Below are 19,998 nucleotides of genomic sequence, written 5' to 3' on the forward strand. Positions count from 1 at the left end.
CTGTAAACAGTACTGATGATGATCATTTTTGTAGTGTTTACTCAATTAAGCGTTTCTTGCATTGAGTATGCTTTGAAAAGTGTTTTGTTGGACTTTAAATACCTTATGTATTTTCTGTATATATTATCAGAATGATTTGGGGATTGAAAAAAGTGTTTGATGGTGCACCCAGGTGCACTTCTTCCTGCTGTGTCCATTTGGAAGTCCATAGCTCCAACAGAGTAACTGTGGAGCATAATCAATTCAATTCAATTCAAGTCAACAAAGAAAAACCCCAAAATCAAACGATCCCGAATATGCAAACACTTTGCAATAGTGGGAAAGAAAAACTCCATTTTAAAAGGAAGACACCTCTGGGCAAGGGCGTAGATTTGGCATGGACGGAAGGGACACGTCCCCACCAATATCCAGCGATTATTGAATTGTCCCCACCAATAATTTGATCTCTTCGAGTAAAGAAAAACAAACCCGATAGAAAGAAAAAAACGATCTGTCAACGTCTCATTCCCCCAGCGGTGCAGAAAGTGTTAAATTACGTTCTCTACCTCATGTGACAAATATGGCCAATGTGATTGGCTGTGTCTGTCAGGGAGCTCTGTTTAGTTTTAGCAGCGGCAAGCCTGCGCTGCGAGGAGGAGAGGAGGATGGCAGCAAAAAGGAAAAACCTCGATATACGAAAGTGTTTTTCAAAGAAACCTGTAAGTCACTCAAAGTCAAGTTCACTCATAAAATGTGTCCATCTTAATAACGTTACAAGCTGTGCTAGGCTTTGGCCCACATCAGTCTAAAATTGTATGTAACCATGAATAACGTGTTTTGGAAACTAACTGCACAACAGGCAGCACATTTAGTTATCTCGGTCTCAGAGTAGCATTTCTAATTTTGATTGAAACTGTCAGAGAAAACGTCAGCCTCGAGCGAGCCAGGGTATTAGTTTACAGAGGCTGTTAAAAATATATGTCTAATGTTAAAATGTTGGTGACACAATAATTTCATCCTAGTGGTAATGACATATTCATAGGGTTAATTTTTGAGACAAAATAACATGAGGTTGTCATGATTTTTCAAATATTTCACCTTGTAGTGCAGTTTGCACAATTTAAAAAAAAAATGCACTCACCCTACAAACATTACTGATGAGTCAAGATCTGCACAAATTGACAGAAACACTGAAGCAGCTACACATTTTATTCTTATTGTCATGTTTGTCCTATTTGTCAGGTGACAGAAGAACCAACACAAAGCTCAGAGAGCAATGGTGATACAAGATCACAGGTGAAATTGGATGATGACTTGTTGCTTCATGACTATATTTGAAGCACAGGTGTGACTGCATGTATTTGGAATGTCTCACTGTTATTTATCAGGTGACAGAGGCAGCTCTGCCATGTTGTACTCGGACAGAAGTGAAGAGGCGAGGTCACGGGTGACTGACTGATGATTTGGTGCTATAGATTAACTAGTATTGTCATGAAAGTTGTTAGGCTGCTGATGTAAATTGATTCATTAGTGTATATTTGACAAAGAATCTGAATTGACATGTCTCACTTTTTATATGGCATGAATCCATGTGTTATTTTTATCAGGTGGTAATATGTCCTAGTACAGTCAGAGGGGAAGCGCCAGGGCCAAAGGGAAGGCACATCAAGCACATAATAATAATTTTAATCGGAGGATAAAACACATGTACAGTGGCTATAAAAAAAATCTACACACCCATGTTCAAATGCCAGGTTTTTGTCATGTAAAAAAATGATAGCAAATCAAATAGTTCCAAAACTTCTTCCACCTTTATGTGACAATGCACCTGAAAAACAAACGGAAACCTTTAAAGGGGGGAAAAATAAAATAAAAAAGTTAAAATAACCTGGTTGCACAAATATGCACACCCTTAAACTAATACTTTTTTGTGGCACATTTGCCTTTTATCACACTAATCAGTCTTTTTGGGTTGCAACCTATCAGCGTGGCACATCTTGATGTCGCAATATTTGCTCACTCTTCTTTGCAAAAAAACCTCCAAATCGGACAAATTGCGAGGACATCTCCTGTGCACAGCCCTCTTCAGATCACCCGACAGATGTCGGATGGGATTCAGGTCTGGACTCTGTCTGGTCTCTTCCAAAACCTCAGTTTTATTCTGGAGAAGCCATTCTGTTGTTGTTCTGGATGTGTGCTTTGGGTCATTGCTGTTCTGAAAGATCAAGTTCCTCCTTATAGGCCACATTAACCCTTTAAAGCCGGTGGGAGCAGGCACACTCTGTTTTGCGTAACTATTTTTAAATCCCGGTAGCACTGTAACCACGTAAGCTAGCACAATAATTTTTTTGCACATGAAACCAGAGGAGTTGTACTTACATCTTATGCCATCAGCTTGTCCTAAGTCACAGTTTCCTTCCACATCTATCTTTGCAAAAACTGCATAAAAAGCGCTTGCAGCAACAAAAACATAATATTCCAGAAACACGCTTTACCGATCCGATCAGCTGTTTGTAACACTTCCTAGTCCATCAGTGTGAACTATTGCATGTTTGCCATGTCCTGCCCAAAACCGGAAGTGACCTAATTTTGCGGAAATTTAGTTTTTTTTACCATCGGGGCCTTATGAGCCTATACTGGTGTTTTTAAAAGTTATGTTTGACTTTATGACTTTCTGTGTCATTTCTGGGATGCTTAGGACTCATATTTCACTGCTGGAAATAGTTTATTTTGATGCATATGCTGCTTTTTTGCAAATTTGCACTATAATATTTATTTTCGTTTTTCCTGCAGTATATAAAAATTGGTGTATTTCAAAAATAAAACTATGAAGACACTTAAAATAAATTTCCTGTGGTGGGAAAGTAGTTTGTGCAACTTTTTTGTATTTACAGTTTTGAGGGGTAAGCCTCTTAAATTTCTCTAACTAGAAATATATGTTAAAAAAACAAAAACGATTTTAATTTCTTTTGTAGTTTATTGCACTTTTTTGCAATGTATGTAATTACTATGCACTTAATGCAGACATATTATTAAAATTTGGGCTATAATGGTTGCATTGATGTATATATTCAGAAAAGTATTGTGTCAAAAAAGGCAGACCCTGCATTCTCATCAAAGGGGTTTACTAACTGGAAGAATGCTCTTGAAAGATTTGAAAGGCATCAAAATTCTCAATCCCATCACCATGCAGTCACAGCTAGCGCTCAAAAAGCAGCTCCAATAAATTCACAACTATCAACTGCCTGGTCAAAACAACAGCAAAATGCCAGACACTGCTTACAAAGCATTGTGGGTTCAATGCAGTTTCTTATGTCTTAGGACATGGCAAGGAAGATGGTCTGTCTTTCTGACTGGCTGACCCGTTGTCATGACTATACCGCTCCACCAGTGCAAAATGAGATTTTGCAGTTTTTTGGAAACTACATTGTCAGAAATATTGCACAAACTATCCAGTCTCTATCTGTCCTGCAGTTCTCTATCATTATAGATGGTACTCAAGATATCACAGGAATAGAGCAAGAGTCCATATGTTTTAGATATGTGGATGAGGACCTGGTTCCACATGAGGTTTTTGTAGGCTTATATGAGGTTTCAGGAACTAATGGAGTGGAGATAGCTAGAACAGCTGTGGATGTGCTTTTGAGGCTGAATTTTCCGATGTCATGTTTAAGAGGTCAGACCTATGATGGTGCTCCGAACATGTCAGAAGCTTATTCAGGTGCTCAGGCAGAAGTGAAGAAACAACAGCCACTGGCATTGTACGTGCATTGTGGGCCTCACTGCCTGAACGTAATTACACAGGCTGCATGTCAGGCTAGTTCTGTAATACATGATGCTTTAGAGTGGGTACATGATCTGGGGTCATTATGCAAACAGTCTGGAAGATTCAAAGCTATGTTTTCAGCAGTTGCAGCAGATTCAGAGGGACCATCAGTATCACTCAGACCTCTCTGCCCACCCAGGTGGACTGTAAGGGGAACTGCTATCAAAGCAGTGCTGTCTCAGTATGACAGTATTTTGACTAGTTTAGAGGAGATGGCAGCAGCTGGATCTAGCACAAGTGCTAGGGCAAATGAATTGCATGGGAGGTTTGAAAAGGGCAGAACAGTGCTTGGACTTCTTATGGCATTGGAAGTTATTGAGGAGCTAGAATGTCTGAACAAGTCCCTGCAAAAACTGAATGAGATGCTCAATAGGGTGTGTCAGATCCACTCTACAGTTGAAAAGAAATGAAGAACGGGGGTTCTCTACTAGCCATCGGGGCGGGGGGGCTCCCTGCTGCTGCGGAGCCTGGGGCGGTCTGCTCCACCCCGGAGGGAAGGGTAACATCTCTTGAGTCTGGGTGCCGTTTCCCCCTCTGGGGGCGAGGGTACCTGGACCCGGGGTATAGAGTATGTTTGGGGAGTGTGATTGTGTGTACATGTCCATTTACGTTTACTCCTACGTTGGGTGAGTGCTGAGTGTTTGTGTATGTGTGCATGAGGGTGGGAATGCATGTCTGTGTCTGTGTGTGCCTGTTTGTCTGTGTCTATATGTCAGGTCGGGTCTTAGACTCCACCTCTCTGGGAACTCCCAGGCCCTCCAAGTGTGGAGGCCTATCTCCCCTCACCACACTCCCTGCCGGTGACTGATGCCCTCAGGGGTCGGTGCATTGGTGGTTCTTGGTGTCCGGGGCTGGGCGCTCAGGTATGTACCAGCTCACTCCCGGTGGCTACTTGGCGGGGCCTGGCGCCTGTTGCTCGGTCAGGCCTCTTCCGGGGTGCGGAGGGCCCTCGGACCTCCGGCTTCTGTGCCTGCGGCTCGGTTCACTCTGGCACAGCTGGCTGCCGGCGGAGCCAGCGGAGCCGGCGGAGCCGGCGGAGCCAGCGGGCACGCCGGTGCAGCCCCCTCTAGCTTCTGCCCGGTGGCTACTGGGTGACCGCTCATCTGGGGCTCTCCTCAGCTCTTCCCAGGAGGGTTGCACGGATGCCCCTCCGGTGGTCCTCCTTGGGCTCTTGCACTCTGGGGCCTCTGGATGTCTGGGGCCTGGATCTCCTCCATGCCTGCTTCATGCCCTGGGGGACAGGGCTATGGCTCTCTACATCCTCTTGCAGACCATTACATGGGGAAACCATTTGAATACAAGCGCGCCGATCCACACAGGTGTGCACACGGGTGTTCACTGCACTGCACATTGTGCGCTGTCTGTCCTGCGTGCTGCACAACAACATTCAATATTTAGTATTTACTGCTGTTTACACTTAGCTAGATTAATGCGATGGTGTTGTGTTTAGTATGTTGCTTTGTTTTTTTTTGCTTGCTTTCTATTCTTTTTCTCTCAACAGGTGATCCCAGAGATATTTTTCCCCCCTTTCTCACTGTCCCTCTCCCCTTCTGTTTTTCTTTTCCTTCCTCTTTCTTTCTCCCTTTCCTATCCCTCACTCATGTATGTCCCGTCTGTAACAACTGAAAATAAAATAAAATAAATAATAAAAACAAAGGTCGATCAAATGGACCAATACGGCAATGCCATGATGATCCATTTGGCAAAATAAATCCATTGGGTATCCTTGTTGGTCTTCAGACAACAATTCTGACGGCTAAAGAACCAAATGGGACAGGCAAAAAAAAAAAAAAAAAGAAAAGAAATGAAGAAAGATTCCATCAGATGTTTGACAAAGCAGCGAAAATGGTGAACTCCCTTGGTATTGAGCCCATTCAGATTCCTCACCAGAGATGGCCACCAAAACGATATGCTGGCGGGGCTAGCCAGCACACTCCCGAGTCACCTGAAGAGCATTACAGAGCAGAGTTTTACAAAGTGCTGGATAGTGTTGATGTTCAGTTTCAGGAGAGGTTCAACCAGCCAGATCTAGGTGTCTTGCAGAAACTGGAGGAAATTCTGCTCACTGGAGAGGTGGATGGCATTATTGATCGTTACCCAGAAATTAACAGACAGAGTCTAAAGGTTCAGCTAGCCATGTTCAGATCCAAATATACCTTTATATCCAGTACAGAAGTGTCTACTATCATTAGGGGAATGCCGGTGGAGGTGAGGGGTCTGTTTGATCAAGTTGAAAGCCTTGTCAGGCTGCTTTTAGTCATCCCAGTATCCTCGGCTGAAGCTGAAAGAAGCTTCAGTGCCCTCAGAAGATTAAAAACATGGCTAAGGTCAACAATGACTCAAATGAGATTGAACAATGCTGCTGTATGCCATGTCCACCAGGAGAGACTGGACAGTATAGATGTACAACAAATATGCCAGCAGTTTATCTCACTTAACGAGAGGAGAAGGCATGTGTTTGGCTCCTTCACATAGTGGACATTGAGTTGTTGTGTGGGGCACCAGTAGTCCATGTCTGGGTTCGGTGGTTGAATTATCTGTCCCCACCAATGCCTCAACCAAATCTACGCCCTTGCCTCTGGGAGAACTGGGCACAGCGAGGGGCAACAGCCGTTTGTTGTTGGCGGATGGGAGGTGAGGGGAAAGAGAAGAGAAAAGAAAAAGAGGTGCATGGTAATGTATCACGTTGAGTCTTGTAGCAGTCTAAGGCAATGTCGACACGTACACGTTTTTTTTTTGAAAACAGAGATTTTCCATGTTAGTTTTTTTTTTTTTTTTTAAATCCCGTCCACACATGCCGTTTTGAAAAAATATCTCCGTCCACATGTAAACGCTAAAAATGAAATGTTGGCCAATCAGAAGTCTAGAAGCCTGTGAGGGAAAGACTAAACAAGGTTTTGTACCCTCACAAAACCTTAAGTACTTCCAGAAAAAAAAAAATCCTGGAAAGGCAGATAATTTTGTGTTACTTTTATTCTATTACTAACTTTACTAAAATTATTTTTCTGCATTGTCTGACAAAGATCAGGGCCCAGGAGAGGTGGTGGTCAGGGCAGAGTGCTTCAGGTCTATTAATAAAACAGAGAAATCTCAAAAACTCAGTGAATGATCATGAAATTGTTGTGTTCAGTGTATATAATGCATTAATTTAATAAGTTGTAGGCTATTGATATTGTTGCTAGGATCATGTCAGGCTGTCATATCAGGGAGGTGTTCAGAAATAAGTGCATTGGGCAAACATGCTTTCGTTAGAAATGGATAATACTTTCTAAGGATATTAATTGATGATATTAAATGCATTGAAATATTGTACTTTGTAGGTGGTCCTAAAAGATTCGCAGCCTGTGCAACTGCTGAACTTCTCTCGCACATGTAAGGCTGGAAAAGCTTTGTGCAACCATTGTGTTGCTCTTCTGTTTCAATCTGCACACTATTCGCAGTTGTCCAAGTTGTTCCCCTGATGTTAAGCTGCACTCAAACCCAAAACAAGAAAGACCACAGAGGGAGTGCGGTAAGTGCTTGCTACTGATGGGGTTTCAGATAATATCACAACATTCGAAGGGGCAATAATATTTAATACATAATGGGGGGCAACTTATTAGTGTTAAAAGGCAGATTCTAGTGGTAATATAGTGAGTTATAGGGCATAGCAACTAATAAAAATGACTGGTTTCAGCATTTATAAATTTAAAGTTTTGATATGCCATTGCAAATGTAATGAATAAGAAAATCTATCTCTTGCCCCCCAGTGGCACTATGACATCATCTATTTGAGTTCTAATCTAAAAACTGAAAATCTGTTTAAAATCCTTTTTTGTTACATATCATTCAGCTGGTGTCTTTCGAATTTCACACCTCTAATTCATTAGTCATAATGTTCATTGTATAAAAAAATATTGCTATTGTTGTACCTGTAATTGTAGTAATTTCCCGCTAAATTTAAAATATGTGTGTGTGTTTTCTTTAACATCCAGGAGCAAACTGTACAAAGGCCTTTACGGGGAACTTCCTGACCTCTCTGTTCTGCGGATATCTGAAGTGTACCAAACTTTCTCTGATGCTGACTGGCCTATGATCTGTAGCATGGGAATAAGTGACGATATCCCACTTGTGGAGTCATGGTTCAGCAAGGTGCAAAAAGGAAGTCCACTTTCTTATAAGCAACCAGCCAAAGAGAAAGCGCAGACCCTCTATAATGCTCCACCTCCTCCATCATTGCCACTGCAAGACTACAGACTGAAACCATCAGAGTACATGTCTGTCCGTTCCAGGAAGCAACAGCTGCACATAAAAAGTCTGAAGGTGACCCTGGAAATGTCCCAGAGCATAGAATGTGCTACGCGAGAGCAGAGTGAGTGTGCCGATTGTTATAATGTACGGAGACCACGAGTGACTGCATCTCGTTTTAGAGAGATCTGTCATGTGGGCAAGCCCTCTGAAGAGCTGCTGGCTGAACGCATCTTAAAAGGTACTCACCAGACAGGCCCTATGAGGAAGGGTTTAGAGTTAGAGGCAGATGCGATCTGGGAATGCTGTCAGATAAATGAGTGAACCACTACAAATGTGGATTTGTGGTGCACCCAGATGCACCATGGATTGGTGCATCACCAGATGGTATCATTTTTGACCCCTTGGAGCAACCTAGGTTTGGCCTAGTAGAAATGAAATGTCCAAACATTAAAAGTTATATAGATGCACCTTACCTCAAGGTCATCAGTGGGACATTGCAGCTTAAACCAAAACATGCCTATTATTGCCAAGTTCAGGGCCAGCTGTTAACTACAAGTATGAGTTGGTGCGATTTTGTCGTCTCCACTCAAGAAGATGTTTTCATACAAAGAATACAGAGGGATGAGGGTTTGATGGAGACAATGAAGCTAAATATGTTCTATTTTCACGTGTACATGGACAAATACCTTGCAGTATCATAAATGGGTAGCCTGTCATTCTTGACTTTAATGTCGTAAACTTACATGGTGGGCAAGGGCCATTGTATTATTTGCCTGTTGTGGTGTTTTGATCAAAATAGAAAGCTGTTGGTAAAAGTAGGTTTGGTGAAGAGTTCACACAGACTAGTTTTGTGTTAGTATTAATATCGGCAGTCATAGTGTTCAAACCATGTTTTTTTTTTTTGTGTGTGGAAAAACTGATATGTTTACTGTTATGAAACTCAAAGTATGTCAAATACAGTTGATAATTTGAAAGCTATGTGTGTTTTTCTTTCAGAATTCCAGGGAAACAGTATTTAGCATCTTTACAAAATCTATTGCAGTCAATAAGAAGCACACAGAACAGAGCAATAGACAATGCGGTTAAAGTAAGGCCGTTTTATTTGCAGAGTAACAGTACAACATCAAGTGATTTATTATTGAACTTTAACCAGGAAAAGGGGGTGTGTTAGCTGTTCATCAGTTTTACTTAATTAACAACATTTGCTGCTTCCATTGTTGGGAGTAACTGAATACATGAATTTTAGAGTAATAACGATATTCTAAAAGTCTATTCAGAATACAGTACTCTGATTAGACAAAATAATGAAATATGCTACAACATACATATAAAGGCAAGAATTCAGTATTCAGTAACTAAATACAATTGCAAAGTATTCTCCCAACACTAACTACTTCTCCCACATACTACAAAATAGACTACACTACACACATTTCAAGCTTTTAATCAACCACCCATTTTTTGACCAAGGCCCCGTATTGATAATTTGTGAGGAGACATGCAACAGTAAAAATTTGGTTTATACTTCCAGAAATGGAGAGAGGGATGACAGTGTCAAAAAGTTTTTCTTTAACCCTCCTGATCAGCCTCTCCACGTGGACCCTCAGATGTGCACTGGACTGGGTTCTAAGGACATCCACATCTGACATTTGAGCGTGCTTGGACAAAAAGGCTGGTCAGTCACCAGCAAAAACATGCAACCCACACAGACCAAGCAGTTAGTCATTTTGTAGAACTTATAGTTGGTCTGTTTACAGGGCTCTCGGTGGAAGTGCTGGTGAAAAGGCTCTTCTGACCACTGGTGACCCTCACCATCCTGCTTGTTGCCTATTGGATTAGATTCCAAAAGGCCATCAAATGCTCATATGACAGAAATCTGCATTTAAATGGTGGATGGTATTATAGTTTTTTCTGCAGCTATTGCTAACTTTCAGATGACATTACAACGTTCTACTGGCCAATGTAATACAGATTGGAGGTAAGTAACATTAATATCGTTAAAGTGATGAGGGCTAGAAACGAAAACCAACTTCAGCCTCGTGTTAAAATGCACATTTGTGTGGTAATGTTATAAGACCATGGGTCACTAGCTGAAAACTTCAGGATTTCTTACCTTGTATAGTACCGAATGTCATCAGGTGATGTGGCAAATCGCTGCAGTCCAAATCCCTGAGTCAAGTGATAAGACTCAAGCTGTTGCCTGAGTCGTGGTCTTCAATCAGGGGGATGGAGGCTGGAGCAGACTCAGCACAACCAGCGATGGGTATATCATCGCTGGTTGTTTTCATCTTTCATTCATTCATTGTTTTCATCCTCTGTGTTGTAATCCTCGGTTGCCATAGCCACGATATTAACAGGTCAAGGGCGGTGCTCCCAAACTCTGGGTCACTCTGTCTTTTTCAAAAAATTATTCCAGTTTTCAAAAGCTAATTTATAAATTTGAAATTTCACGAATTCTCGTGTCTGAGGCGGCATGCTCTCCAGAACAGGAACAAGGCCGAGGAGGAAATGTTCTGTTGGAGACGGGCGTGGCCTCTTTAGGGACTCCAGGATGGCCAGCTCCACCGCCGATGGACCATCCTGGGACCCGTCCCTCGCCCGCCTTCGAGCTGTCCTCCTCTGTGGGCCTGTAAAACACAGCACAAAACAACACAAAGCAATGAGAAGGCTGCTACTAGATTTTCATTTTCAAAATTGAAAAAAACAGGATATAAACAGATTGGTTTTAGATATTTAGTAAAGGTGATCACAAGGGAATTCAAGCAAGTAAAAAGCTATCAGTGCTTGATGTTCATACCTGTGGGTGCAGCAGCAGGAGCTGAGGGACCAGGGACTGGGGAGCCAGGAGAAGAGACAGGGGAGGACTCTGCTGCATGATTACTTGACTCTATCAAGACAATATTAAATGTTAACAGGTTGAAGACAATAGTCATAGAGAATATTATATTATTATATACTTATATATACTTATATACTTATTATTATATACAGTGGTCTCTCATTTATTGCAGCACATGAACAGTAGTCACTGTTCTCACAAGTTGATTCTCAAAGTGCAAACCTTTGTCGATTTTAAAACGTAAAAGTATTATGCCGCGCTTTTTCTCTGTCTGCGGCGCCACTTTTGTGCGCCTTTTTTGCTCCCGGTGCAGGTGTCTATTTCCGAATGAGGGTCATAGTTATGAGTGTTTTTGTGCTGTTTTTTTTCTATTGGACGTGATGGTTATCAAAACCAAACATGATAAGTTTGGCAAGCGCAGGAGACAGGACACGGAGGAGATTTGTCATTTGGGCTGCAGAATGCAATGCACATCGTTGAAAGCTGTACGGTGCAATAAAAAAAAATCAGCGAAAAGGCGAGGCAGTGACGGATGAACAGCGGGACTACTGTATACTGTTTATTAATAAACAAAATATATTCCTGTATGACAACACGCATAAATTACCTGCCTACATTAATTCATTGTAAACATACCTTCTGACTGACACTCCCCTGCTGCCTCTTCGGGCTGTCCCTGGTCCTCGGGGGAGAAGTTCTCCACGGTCCGCACCATATTGCCGCTTGTCTCCCGCGGGGTGAGGAAGGGGTCCAGAAACCCCATGACCGCGAAGAACTTCCATCTTCTCCCCGATCCTGCTGCAGACCCACTCCTCTTCTCCTTCTCTGTCTTCTTCTCCTTATTATAAGTGTCCCTGAGGCTCTTCCACTTTCTCCTGCAGATGTCCTCTGAATAAACGCATTATCTTGTTAGCGGAAAGGTATTTGTACATCAGTGGGAAAATAGCGGGACAGTAGGCGGGCTCGCTAGCTTTTGCGTGGCTTCATCGGGTCAGTCTGAAAATTAAAAAGAAGGAGGAATGAACTTACCAGGTTGCCCGATCTCCTCACTTATGTGCCTCCAAGCTAGGTCCTTTTTATTCCTGTCTCGGTAGAAGTAGTAGCTAGCATCATATAGCTCCGGGTGATTAGCCACGGCACTGATGAGCTTTTCCTCCATACTGAATGAAGAATCAAGGGCTTTGGCTGGATCTGCCCCTTTGACCTAGGTCAGAGCCACGTCACATGGCTCCTGATTGGTTGTCGCGGCGCGATTTGACGCTGGAGTTCAGATTTTTCCAACTCGAGCGGTAGACGCGAAACGCGCGTATGCACAAAATGCAACACAAAAACTCACGCGCGTGGTTTTATTCGCGAGTCAAACGCGCCAGACGCGCTACACTGACGCGCGTTTCACGCGTTTTGGCGTTTTCGCGACGCAAATCTGCTTCCGAATTTTCGCGGGACCCGCAATCGCGTGTCATCGCGCTTTTCCATTGACTTTACATGTAAACCTGACACTCTATTCGCGTCCATCGCATTCGGTGTGAACACACCGTAAGAGCCATTTCGTTCGCGACCGACACATCACTAGCATTTTCTCGTGCACAGGGTCTATCTCATGTAAACAATAACGTGGCGCACACCTTTAATATTGCATGACTAAATCTCTGTTTTCCTCGTACACACGTAAATGCAAAAACTGAGTTTTCAAAAATCTCCGCCCTGGCAGGAGTTTTTAAAAAATCTCAGTTTTCAGTGACCAAAAACGCCGTTTATGTGTGGACGAAAGGTGCAAACGCATAGAAAAATCTGCGTTTTCAAAAATACCCGTGTACGTGTGGACGTAGCCAAAGGCTATAGCAGCATTACTAAGGGCTGGTTCAGGGTCACCTGATCCAACACTAACACACCACAGCTAACACCAACTATATCTTTATCTCAAAGGAAATGTTTAACCCTAGTCTTAAAAGTATTGAAAGAATCTTCAGTTTTAGGGATTAGGGATCTTTTTCTTTTGCTAGTTTCACTTAACTGTATGTTCCTAAGGTTCTTTAATACTTTAAGCCAGTGGTTCTCAAAGGGTGTGGCCCGCCCCACTGGTCGGGCGCAGAGTTCTGACAGGTGGGGCGCAAGTTACCTTGCAAAAAAAGTCATGCGAAACAAATGTTTAACATCAGAATCACTTTTATGGCGGAACAAAGAAATTCGCAGCAGTTGCGTTAATAATATGCACATCCGCTGCGGCCACGTGTGTAAGTCGACAGCTGCAATAAAGAAGTGTACTGAAAAGTGCCAACATGTGGTCAGGTCTACACTTCTTTATTGCGGCTGTCGACTTACACACATGGCTGCAGCTTTTCAGCTACAGCCTACACACATCAACAACAACAACAGGACCCAGTTCATTCTGGTTTAAGCCGGCGATTGGGGATGCTGCTCAGGTGCGCCGCAGATCACGCGGCACACGCCACACCTCTGCAGTGAAAAACAGGCACACTGCAGCCACTAATAGTCAATAGTATTAAACTTTCACTAAATTATAGATTTTTCATCTCTGTTCACAAGTTTCTGGATTTTATTTTTTTTTTATAAGACTAAGACTGAACTTTATTTTTCCATGCTTGGCAATGTTCACATTCTGTTTAACTTGTTGCTTTTTTGAAGAAGTGGTGCAGACTAATAAAGTTACAAATAGTTGTCTGAAATGAAAGTTGTTTGTCTAAAACAAATTAAGGATTAATTGTGAATGAGTTTATTATCTAGATAGAGTTGGAGCTAAGCTTTTCTCTCATTGTTTTGCTTAGATGGGTCAGGAAAATATTTTTTCCTGCCATGTGGGGAATGATGTAAAAAGTTTGAGAACCACTGGTTTAAGCCAAAAGCAAAAACCAAACATCAAACAGGTAACAAGGAAAAAAGGTGCAAAACACAGTTAATTATCCCCAGTTAAATAAGTTACTGTTGTTAATAAGGATTTCTTTGTTCCTTCCTCATGCTTAGAATGGCACAAAACCCAGAAACCAAGATCCAAGAAAGTATTCAGAGGCAGCAGTGGAAGCCCAACTCAGAAACAACTGTGCAATATCCTCAGTAGGGCTGGGTATCGTCACTGATTTCTAGAATCGATTCGATTCAGATTCATAAGGTCCCGAATCGATTCGATCCATGATTTGATTCAATCTGATTTGAATCGGGAAATTTTGCCTCAGACAGTCAGAAATATTATAATTCTGATCATGCATCAGTACATTTTCATATTTTTATATCTATAAAAAGAAAGCTCACACTTGTGAGACTTTATCAAAAGTGTCAGCATCACAGCAGATGCCTTTGTGTCAAAGTAACTGAGGATAAAACACAGAAAAACATGAAGGAGATTTTCCTTGCCTGGGATTTAACAGCAGATGATTTTAAAAATATTGTGCAGTAGAACAAAAACGAAAGAAAACCATTAATCAACATATGAACATTACCTGATGCTGTTGAAGTGAAGCAGAGCAAAGTTACAGAGGTTATTATTAGAGACACAGCTAAGCATTTTGCAGTTTTGCATAATTTTTTAAACATTAAATTTGTTCAGTATTGAACAGCAGAAATTAGGCTTTCTTGTCGGAAGCAAGTTAAAAAGAAAACAGCTGCTGGCAGCGCTGTAAACAACGGTAGACAGGTGCATAATAAGCAAGCGAATGATGCAGAAAACAGAGATTTTTGGATGGGAAACTGTTCTTGAGAGAGAGAGAGCTGTGCATAAAGTGTGATTTTATCGTGGTGGAAGCGAAACAGCAAAAGTAAGAGGGAATTCATGACGATGTTTATGTGAAGTGAAAGGTGAAGCATAGTTTGGATCTTCCTTTGCTGCTGGTTCAGTCAATATTGTTTGGAGAGAGATCAAACCTGCAGCTTCAGAATCTAGCGCAAAAAAGACGTAAACACAAAGAGTGGACCCGCCGACGCATTGAAAACCAGTGAGCTGTCGGCTTTCAGCTCCGACGGCGTGAGAAATGCGACAGGTCACTGATTCTGATGCCTCGGGTGCACGCTTTGTGTTTATGTCTTTGTACAGAATCCGTGTACCAGCTCTAATTTACTGTTTTAGCCATTTGGTGGTTGTCAAAATTTTGTGAGGTTTAAACTGAGATTCTGGCATTTTGGGCAAAATAAATTTATATTTAAAAATCGATTCAAGATTTTAATGAATTGATATCACGTTATCCAAGCTAGAATTGATTTTAATCGATAAATCGATAATCAAAACCCACCCCTAATCCTCAGACATGCCCAACTGAAAACAAAACAAAAAAAACTAGCAAACAAAACATCCTGAAAAACACCTGCATGTTGGTGGGAGCACATGTCACCTGCATTAAGTCAGAATGATGCACATGATTAGCCCAGTGGAGGTCCTTTTGAAGAGTTCTGCTGTTGCGCCTCTTGTTCCTCCTCACACAAATAAGTAAATACCAATCATGCCGATGAGCTGACGCTGGACCCTCTGTGACCCTGTCATGTAACTGCTCATCTTCTGTTATCTCCTCTGTGCTGGGAAACAGAAAACCTTCTTGTGAGAGCACATGTGGATAAGCAATCTTGGAGGTGCTGGACTACCTGTGCAACACGTGTGGGCCACAGATATCATCTAATGATACCAGTAGTGACAAAGACAAAAGCACAACTAGAAAAAAAAATCAGTCAGAAAAGATAAAAAGAAAGGAATGATGGAATTCTTACAGTACATGAACCATGCCACACATCAAAGCATTTATCGTCTAAGCTAGTTTGCAATGTCTGTCCCTAGTTATGCTTGTAAAACACAAAATAAGACTCAATAACACGAACTGTCTATACAATAAATACACATTTAAAAACAAAATTCAAAAACGACAATGTATAGACAGACAAGACAGCATGGGGCACAGACGTTAGTATAATAAAATACCCTAAACCCTATATCTTACTCTGAAGGTACTACCTTTCATAATTTCAAGTGTTTTAAATTGCTATATATTCTTACCTTAGGCTCTTTGCTGCTTACTCACTCAAGTGTGGCACACCAGTTTTGACCTTTACAGCTGGTGGAGTTATAGTCTTTACATAAGTGGAAAGAACAATGCATTTGTTTGCTAGCTGCAAGTAGAACACTTTATAAATCAGCTGACAGAGCAGATGTCAGCAAGATGCAATCAGCATTATTTCATGCTATAAAATAGCCTTTTCACCCCCAAGCACATCCAACAGTTTACAACATATCAGGTTGTGCGTCGTAGTTTCGCACTGAAGCATGATGTTTTGTTTACAAGGTTGGAGAAACCTGCAGTAAGCTGAGACTGAAGAAGTCACTTGGATGAATAACAAAATGTTTCTTCTACAGAAAACACAACGTTCAGATAAACAGAATTGACTTTATAGGAAGGGCTAAAACACTCAAGTCACTACCTACTAGGTAACATCATAGTGACTATATCTATCTTGCATATACAGTATTGTATCAACTTGTTTGTGTGTTATTCTTTTTGCTGTTGCCAGTTAGTTGCATATAAATACTTTGACTTGGTGGAAGGTTTCATAATTGAACATGTATCCCTGCAGCTTCATGAGTGATCACTGCACAAAAATTAATAAATTAATATCCAAAAAGAAGAAGAAAGAAAGAAAAATGAGATGCAGCAAAAGGACAACAAAACCAGAGATGCATATGTCCCATCCAACAACAGGCACCACTCCTATGGAAAGAGAGCAAAGAATGAGAAGTTAAAAGGTCAAATCGGCATCTTGACATTAGCCAAGAAAAAAGGATGTAAAGACTGAGGAGAAAGATGATGTAAAGAATCACAATAGAGAGAAACAAACAGAACACACTCCCAGGAGGACTAACCTTGTGACTTCTCGTACTTGCTCTTTTTACTTCCTCTTCCTCCTGCCTGGCTTCCCTCCCTTTCCATGCTTCTTCCTCCTTTTCATGGAGGTAGACCCATAAATAAAGCGATCAAAGCCATGCACCTAATCTGAGCTTTCTGCCTCCAATTGACCAAAGGCTATGTTTATTACTGCACGATGGCAACCTTTACTACAGTAAGAAAACATACATAGCAGCAGTTAGCTCCCTCTACACTGCCCTGCAGCTATGTCCTTTAAAGCTTGAACACACACACACAAACAAATGCACACACAGAAAAAAAAACCCACCTGTAAACTACTATTACTGTTGATTTACTGTTATATTTGTTGAGTTTATTCATGCACCTGAAGCTATGGGCAACAGAAGCAACATCACAATTCACAGGTCGTTACCCTCGGTTCACTGCTCCCTTTCCCCCTTTAACCCAATGCAGTGAACTGTTGGGCCTTATCTACTGTTTTATACTCCCCATTTGGGAGCTGAAACAGATGACAACATATGGCTGCAAAATATGACTGCACCCAAGAGGATGCGGATTATGGCCCAAACTGGAGTAAATGTAATATATGCCAGGAATCAGACATATGAATAATTATAACATAGATTGTAATGCAGTGTATATGTACCATCCGAATGTACTTTATGCACTTACAAGTCCAAATCTTTTTCTTTTTCCTCTAGCGAACAACTCTGCTTGTATTGACATCTATGGGAAACTAGTCTTGCTGCTCCTTTGATCTCTGATGAGGTAATTTTCTCAGATGCTAGCTTCAACACTGGCTTTGTTAGAGTCAAAGAGACAGATAACACTTTAATATGGGTCTAACACATGATTACCTACTTACTATTGTATAATCTTGCGCTTGTCCTTTATTTTTCAGTCCTAATCTGCCTCTCACTTGTCACGCCACCAAGATAGTGATGACAAAAAGGTTCACACTGAGCCTCCATCTTTCAGAAATCTTTAAAAAAAAAAATTCTGTCAATTTATCTAAGAGACACTATACAAAGCATTTGTTATTAAATGATTAATAACAAATTAAACTGAGCATAAGTAATTCCCTATTGTCCTGCAGTTATCACAAGTGCCCATAATGTTCAGCAAACTTGCAAGACGAGTCTCACTTTAAGTGAAGAAATCTTCAAGTCTGAAACAATTACTGTGGTCTAAATTGTCTTTAAATTTACCATAAACTGACATCAGTCAGACATTTGGATGGTCATGCTTCAGTTTTAAGGCTTAAATCAAGAGACAAAAGCACCACAGATAGTGTGGGTCTCATTAAGATTTCTGAAAAAGCAGTTTGCATTAAGCAGTTATAATGGTGCTTGTTCTGGAAAATCCTGTCCATTGTTCCCATTCAGCACCATCACTGAGAGCAAAAACTGCCATTGTTTCTGCTTCATTAATAGGATGAAGGAGTTCAGGCCAAATGATTATTGGGCCTGATGTCGTTTCAGTCGTTTCCTTTTTCTCTCCTCTTTTGTCTGTTTAGTTTGACATAAAGGTCAGCAAAGCCAGATAAAACTTCTGTTTTCCCCAAAAACCTTTTTTCAACTGTTAATTCATTACAGATGATTCATTATGTACTCATACAAACAATTCACATCCTAAAGGAAAAAACCTTTCCCCCCCTCAGTGAGACGATCCAAATGCATCCTGAGTTTTTGTCTTTAACCTATAATGAAACACTTCCAGCCTTATAGGAGTGGTCTCTTCCAGGATCATCGTGTCTGTATCCGTCTGGTATAAAGGGTCGCTGAATGGCTTCATGAATGCGAAAATAGCAAGAATTATAGTCGCTCGATCTAAACTCAAATAACCACCTGGCAGAGACAAAGACAGCACTCTCCTCCACTTTCATCAAAACACGAAATGAGGGAATACATTTTTGAAGAATTGTGTTCATTTCTCTAGTATAGTTTCAGAGACCTAGAAAGAAGCTCTTCAACATTTAATTTGTTGTATATCTGCAGCAGGAGCGATATAATGACCAGTTACATGGAGCAACAGGTGAAATGAGAGAGAGGTGAAGGCGCTTCTTTAAAAATAGATATTTCGGGGGAAAAAAGTGGTGCTGGAACTCATGAATCACAGATCAACTTATCCCTTATGTTTACAGAAGCAAGCACCTCCTGACATTTGGAGGTGCTGCTTGGCATGTCTGGCTTTGCAATTTGAGAAATAAACGCAACATGTTTCGCTGCTTTGTTTGTTCACAGAATTGAGATGGTTATGTAATTATGAGAGACTATTACCAACTGCAAATGTCCAGGCTTATGTTAAAATCTGATCATTTTTCTTTTTAAAAGAGTTATATATAAATATTAAGATCAATATTTTGGCAATGGCTGTTGTTGTCCCGTGCACAGCTTCTGTCAGTCTGAAGAGAAAAAAAAAGAAAAAAGAAATACAATCTTTGTGCTAAAAGTTTCCAGTTGTCAAAGAGAGGTGGTGATATTTGAATAACTGAATCCTCCTTTATATTTCAGTCTCTTTGCCACAGCCCAATCTGAAACAAATGAGGTTAAAAAAGATGTATGGTAAAACTAAAAGAGGAAAAAACAAATGTAATGCAGATTCCATTAGACTTCCCCCTCTTTTATATCCAGTCTTTAAGATGGACTTGTACAGCAACTCAGGAAAGTAGTGATCCCAAGTTATGAATTTGTAGAAATAGGCTTTAATTAATACTATATACATATATCTTGTTTGACTGAGTTATTATAATTTTAAATAGATATGCATAGATTTTTGCAGGAATTTACAGTTTTAAAAGGTATTAAGGTATTTACATCAGTCCATTTTGGTGACAGAATGGGTGCAAAATTTGTATAGACCAACTAAAATGTAATTAAATGCATCATTTGCTGTTCTATTGCCTCACCTGTTACATCATTGCAGGTACATCCAGAACATTACCAGACACTGAAGCAAAAATAAAAAATAAAAAAAAATCGCCCTATACCAGAGGAAAATTGCATAAAGACTGGTTTCTGCAAAGTGCTGTCCATGTGTCTGCAGGTAAAATTGATTCCACTGAATGATATTCTGGTTTTATGGAGCAATTTCATTGTAAAATCAAGTCCCTTTTCTCTACATAAATCATAAACCTTTAGCAAGTCTTGACTCCTGGTCTTGTCCTAGTTTACTTCTAAGGGCTATGTGCTGATGGAGATGCAGTGTGCAGACCCTGAGGAACTCAGCCTTGCCATCAGCTCCATCAAGGCAAAGCTGCCTAAGGA

The 19,998-nt window shown here is 41.0% G+C and overlaps 3 protein-coding genes across 3 annotated transcripts; 2 read left to right on the top strand and 1 right to left on the bottom strand.

Moving 5' to 3' along the window:
- Positions 1 to 4,926: 4,926 nt before the first annotated feature.
- LOC146491302 (zinc finger MYM-type protein 1-like) lies at positions 4,927 to 7,757 on the top strand. Its single transcript, XM_085150031.1, has one exon. The coding sequence runs from the start codon at positions 5,630 to 5,632 to the stop codon at positions 6,278 to 6,280; it is 651 nt and encodes a 216-aa protein (XP_085006157.1). The 5' UTR covers positions 4,927 to 5,629; the 3' UTR covers positions 6,281 to 7,757.
- Positions 6,433 to 8,937, top strand: LOC146491303 (uncharacterized). The gene is made up of 3 exons (XM_085150312.1): positions 6,433 to 6,478; positions 7,274 to 7,316; positions 7,675 to 8,937. Exons 1-3 carry the CDS (start codon positions 6,433 to 6,435, stop codon positions 8,354 to 8,356), a joined length of 771 nt encoding a protein of 256 aa, XP_085006438.1. The 3' UTR covers positions 8,357 to 8,937.
- A 1,483-nt stretch (positions 8,938 to 10,420) lies between these two features.
- On the bottom strand, positions 10,421 to 12,441 carry LOC146491304 (uncharacterized). The gene is made up of 4 exons (XM_085150313.1): positions 11,904 to 12,441; positions 11,511 to 11,762; positions 10,833 to 10,922; positions 10,421 to 10,662 (listed from the first exon to the last, which is right to left on the bottom strand). Exons 1-4 carry the CDS (start codon positions 12,031 to 12,033, stop codon positions 10,421 to 10,423), a joined length of 714 nt encoding a protein of 237 aa, XP_085006439.1. The 5' UTR covers positions 12,034 to 12,441.
- Positions 12,442 to 19,998: the final 7,557 nt, after the last annotated feature.

Source organism: Neolamprologus multifasciatus, chromosome 23 (genome assembly GCF_963576455.1).
Source record: "Neolamprologus multifasciatus chromosome 23, fNeoMul1.2, whole genome shotgun sequence".
Taxonomy (NCBI): domain Eukaryota; kingdom Metazoa; phylum Chordata; class Actinopteri; order Cichliformes; family Cichlidae; genus Neolamprologus; species Neolamprologus multifasciatus.

Coding starts and splice junctions, on each gene's coding strand:
- LOC146491302 (XM_085150031.1), top strand. CDS start 5,630: ATGTTTGACAAAGCAGCGAAAATGGTGAACTCCCTTGGTATTGAGCCC.
- LOC146491303 (XM_085150312.1), top strand. CDS start 6,433: ATGGGAGGTGAGGGGAAAGAGAAGAGAAAAGAAAAAGAGGTGCATG. Junction 6,479..7,273: donor AAAAGAAAAAGAGGTGCATG/GTAATGTATCAC, acceptor CCTGATGTTAAG/CTGCACTCAAACCCAAAACA. Junction 7,317..7,674: donor AAGACCACAGAGGGAGTGCG/GTAAGTGCTTGC, acceptor CTAATTCATTAG/TCATAATGTTCATTGTATAA.
- LOC146491304 (XM_085150313.1), bottom strand. CDS start 12,033: ATGGAGGAAAAGCTCATCAGTGCCGTGGCTAATCACCCGGAGCTATAT. Junction 10,923..11,510: donor AGGGGAGTGTCAGTCAGAAG/GTATGTTTACAA, acceptor TTGTCTTGATAG/AGTCAAGTAATCATGCAGCA. Junction 10,663..10,832: donor TCCTGCTGCTGCACCCACAG/GTATGAACATCA, acceptor TGTGTTTTACAG/GCCCACAGAGGAGGACAGCT.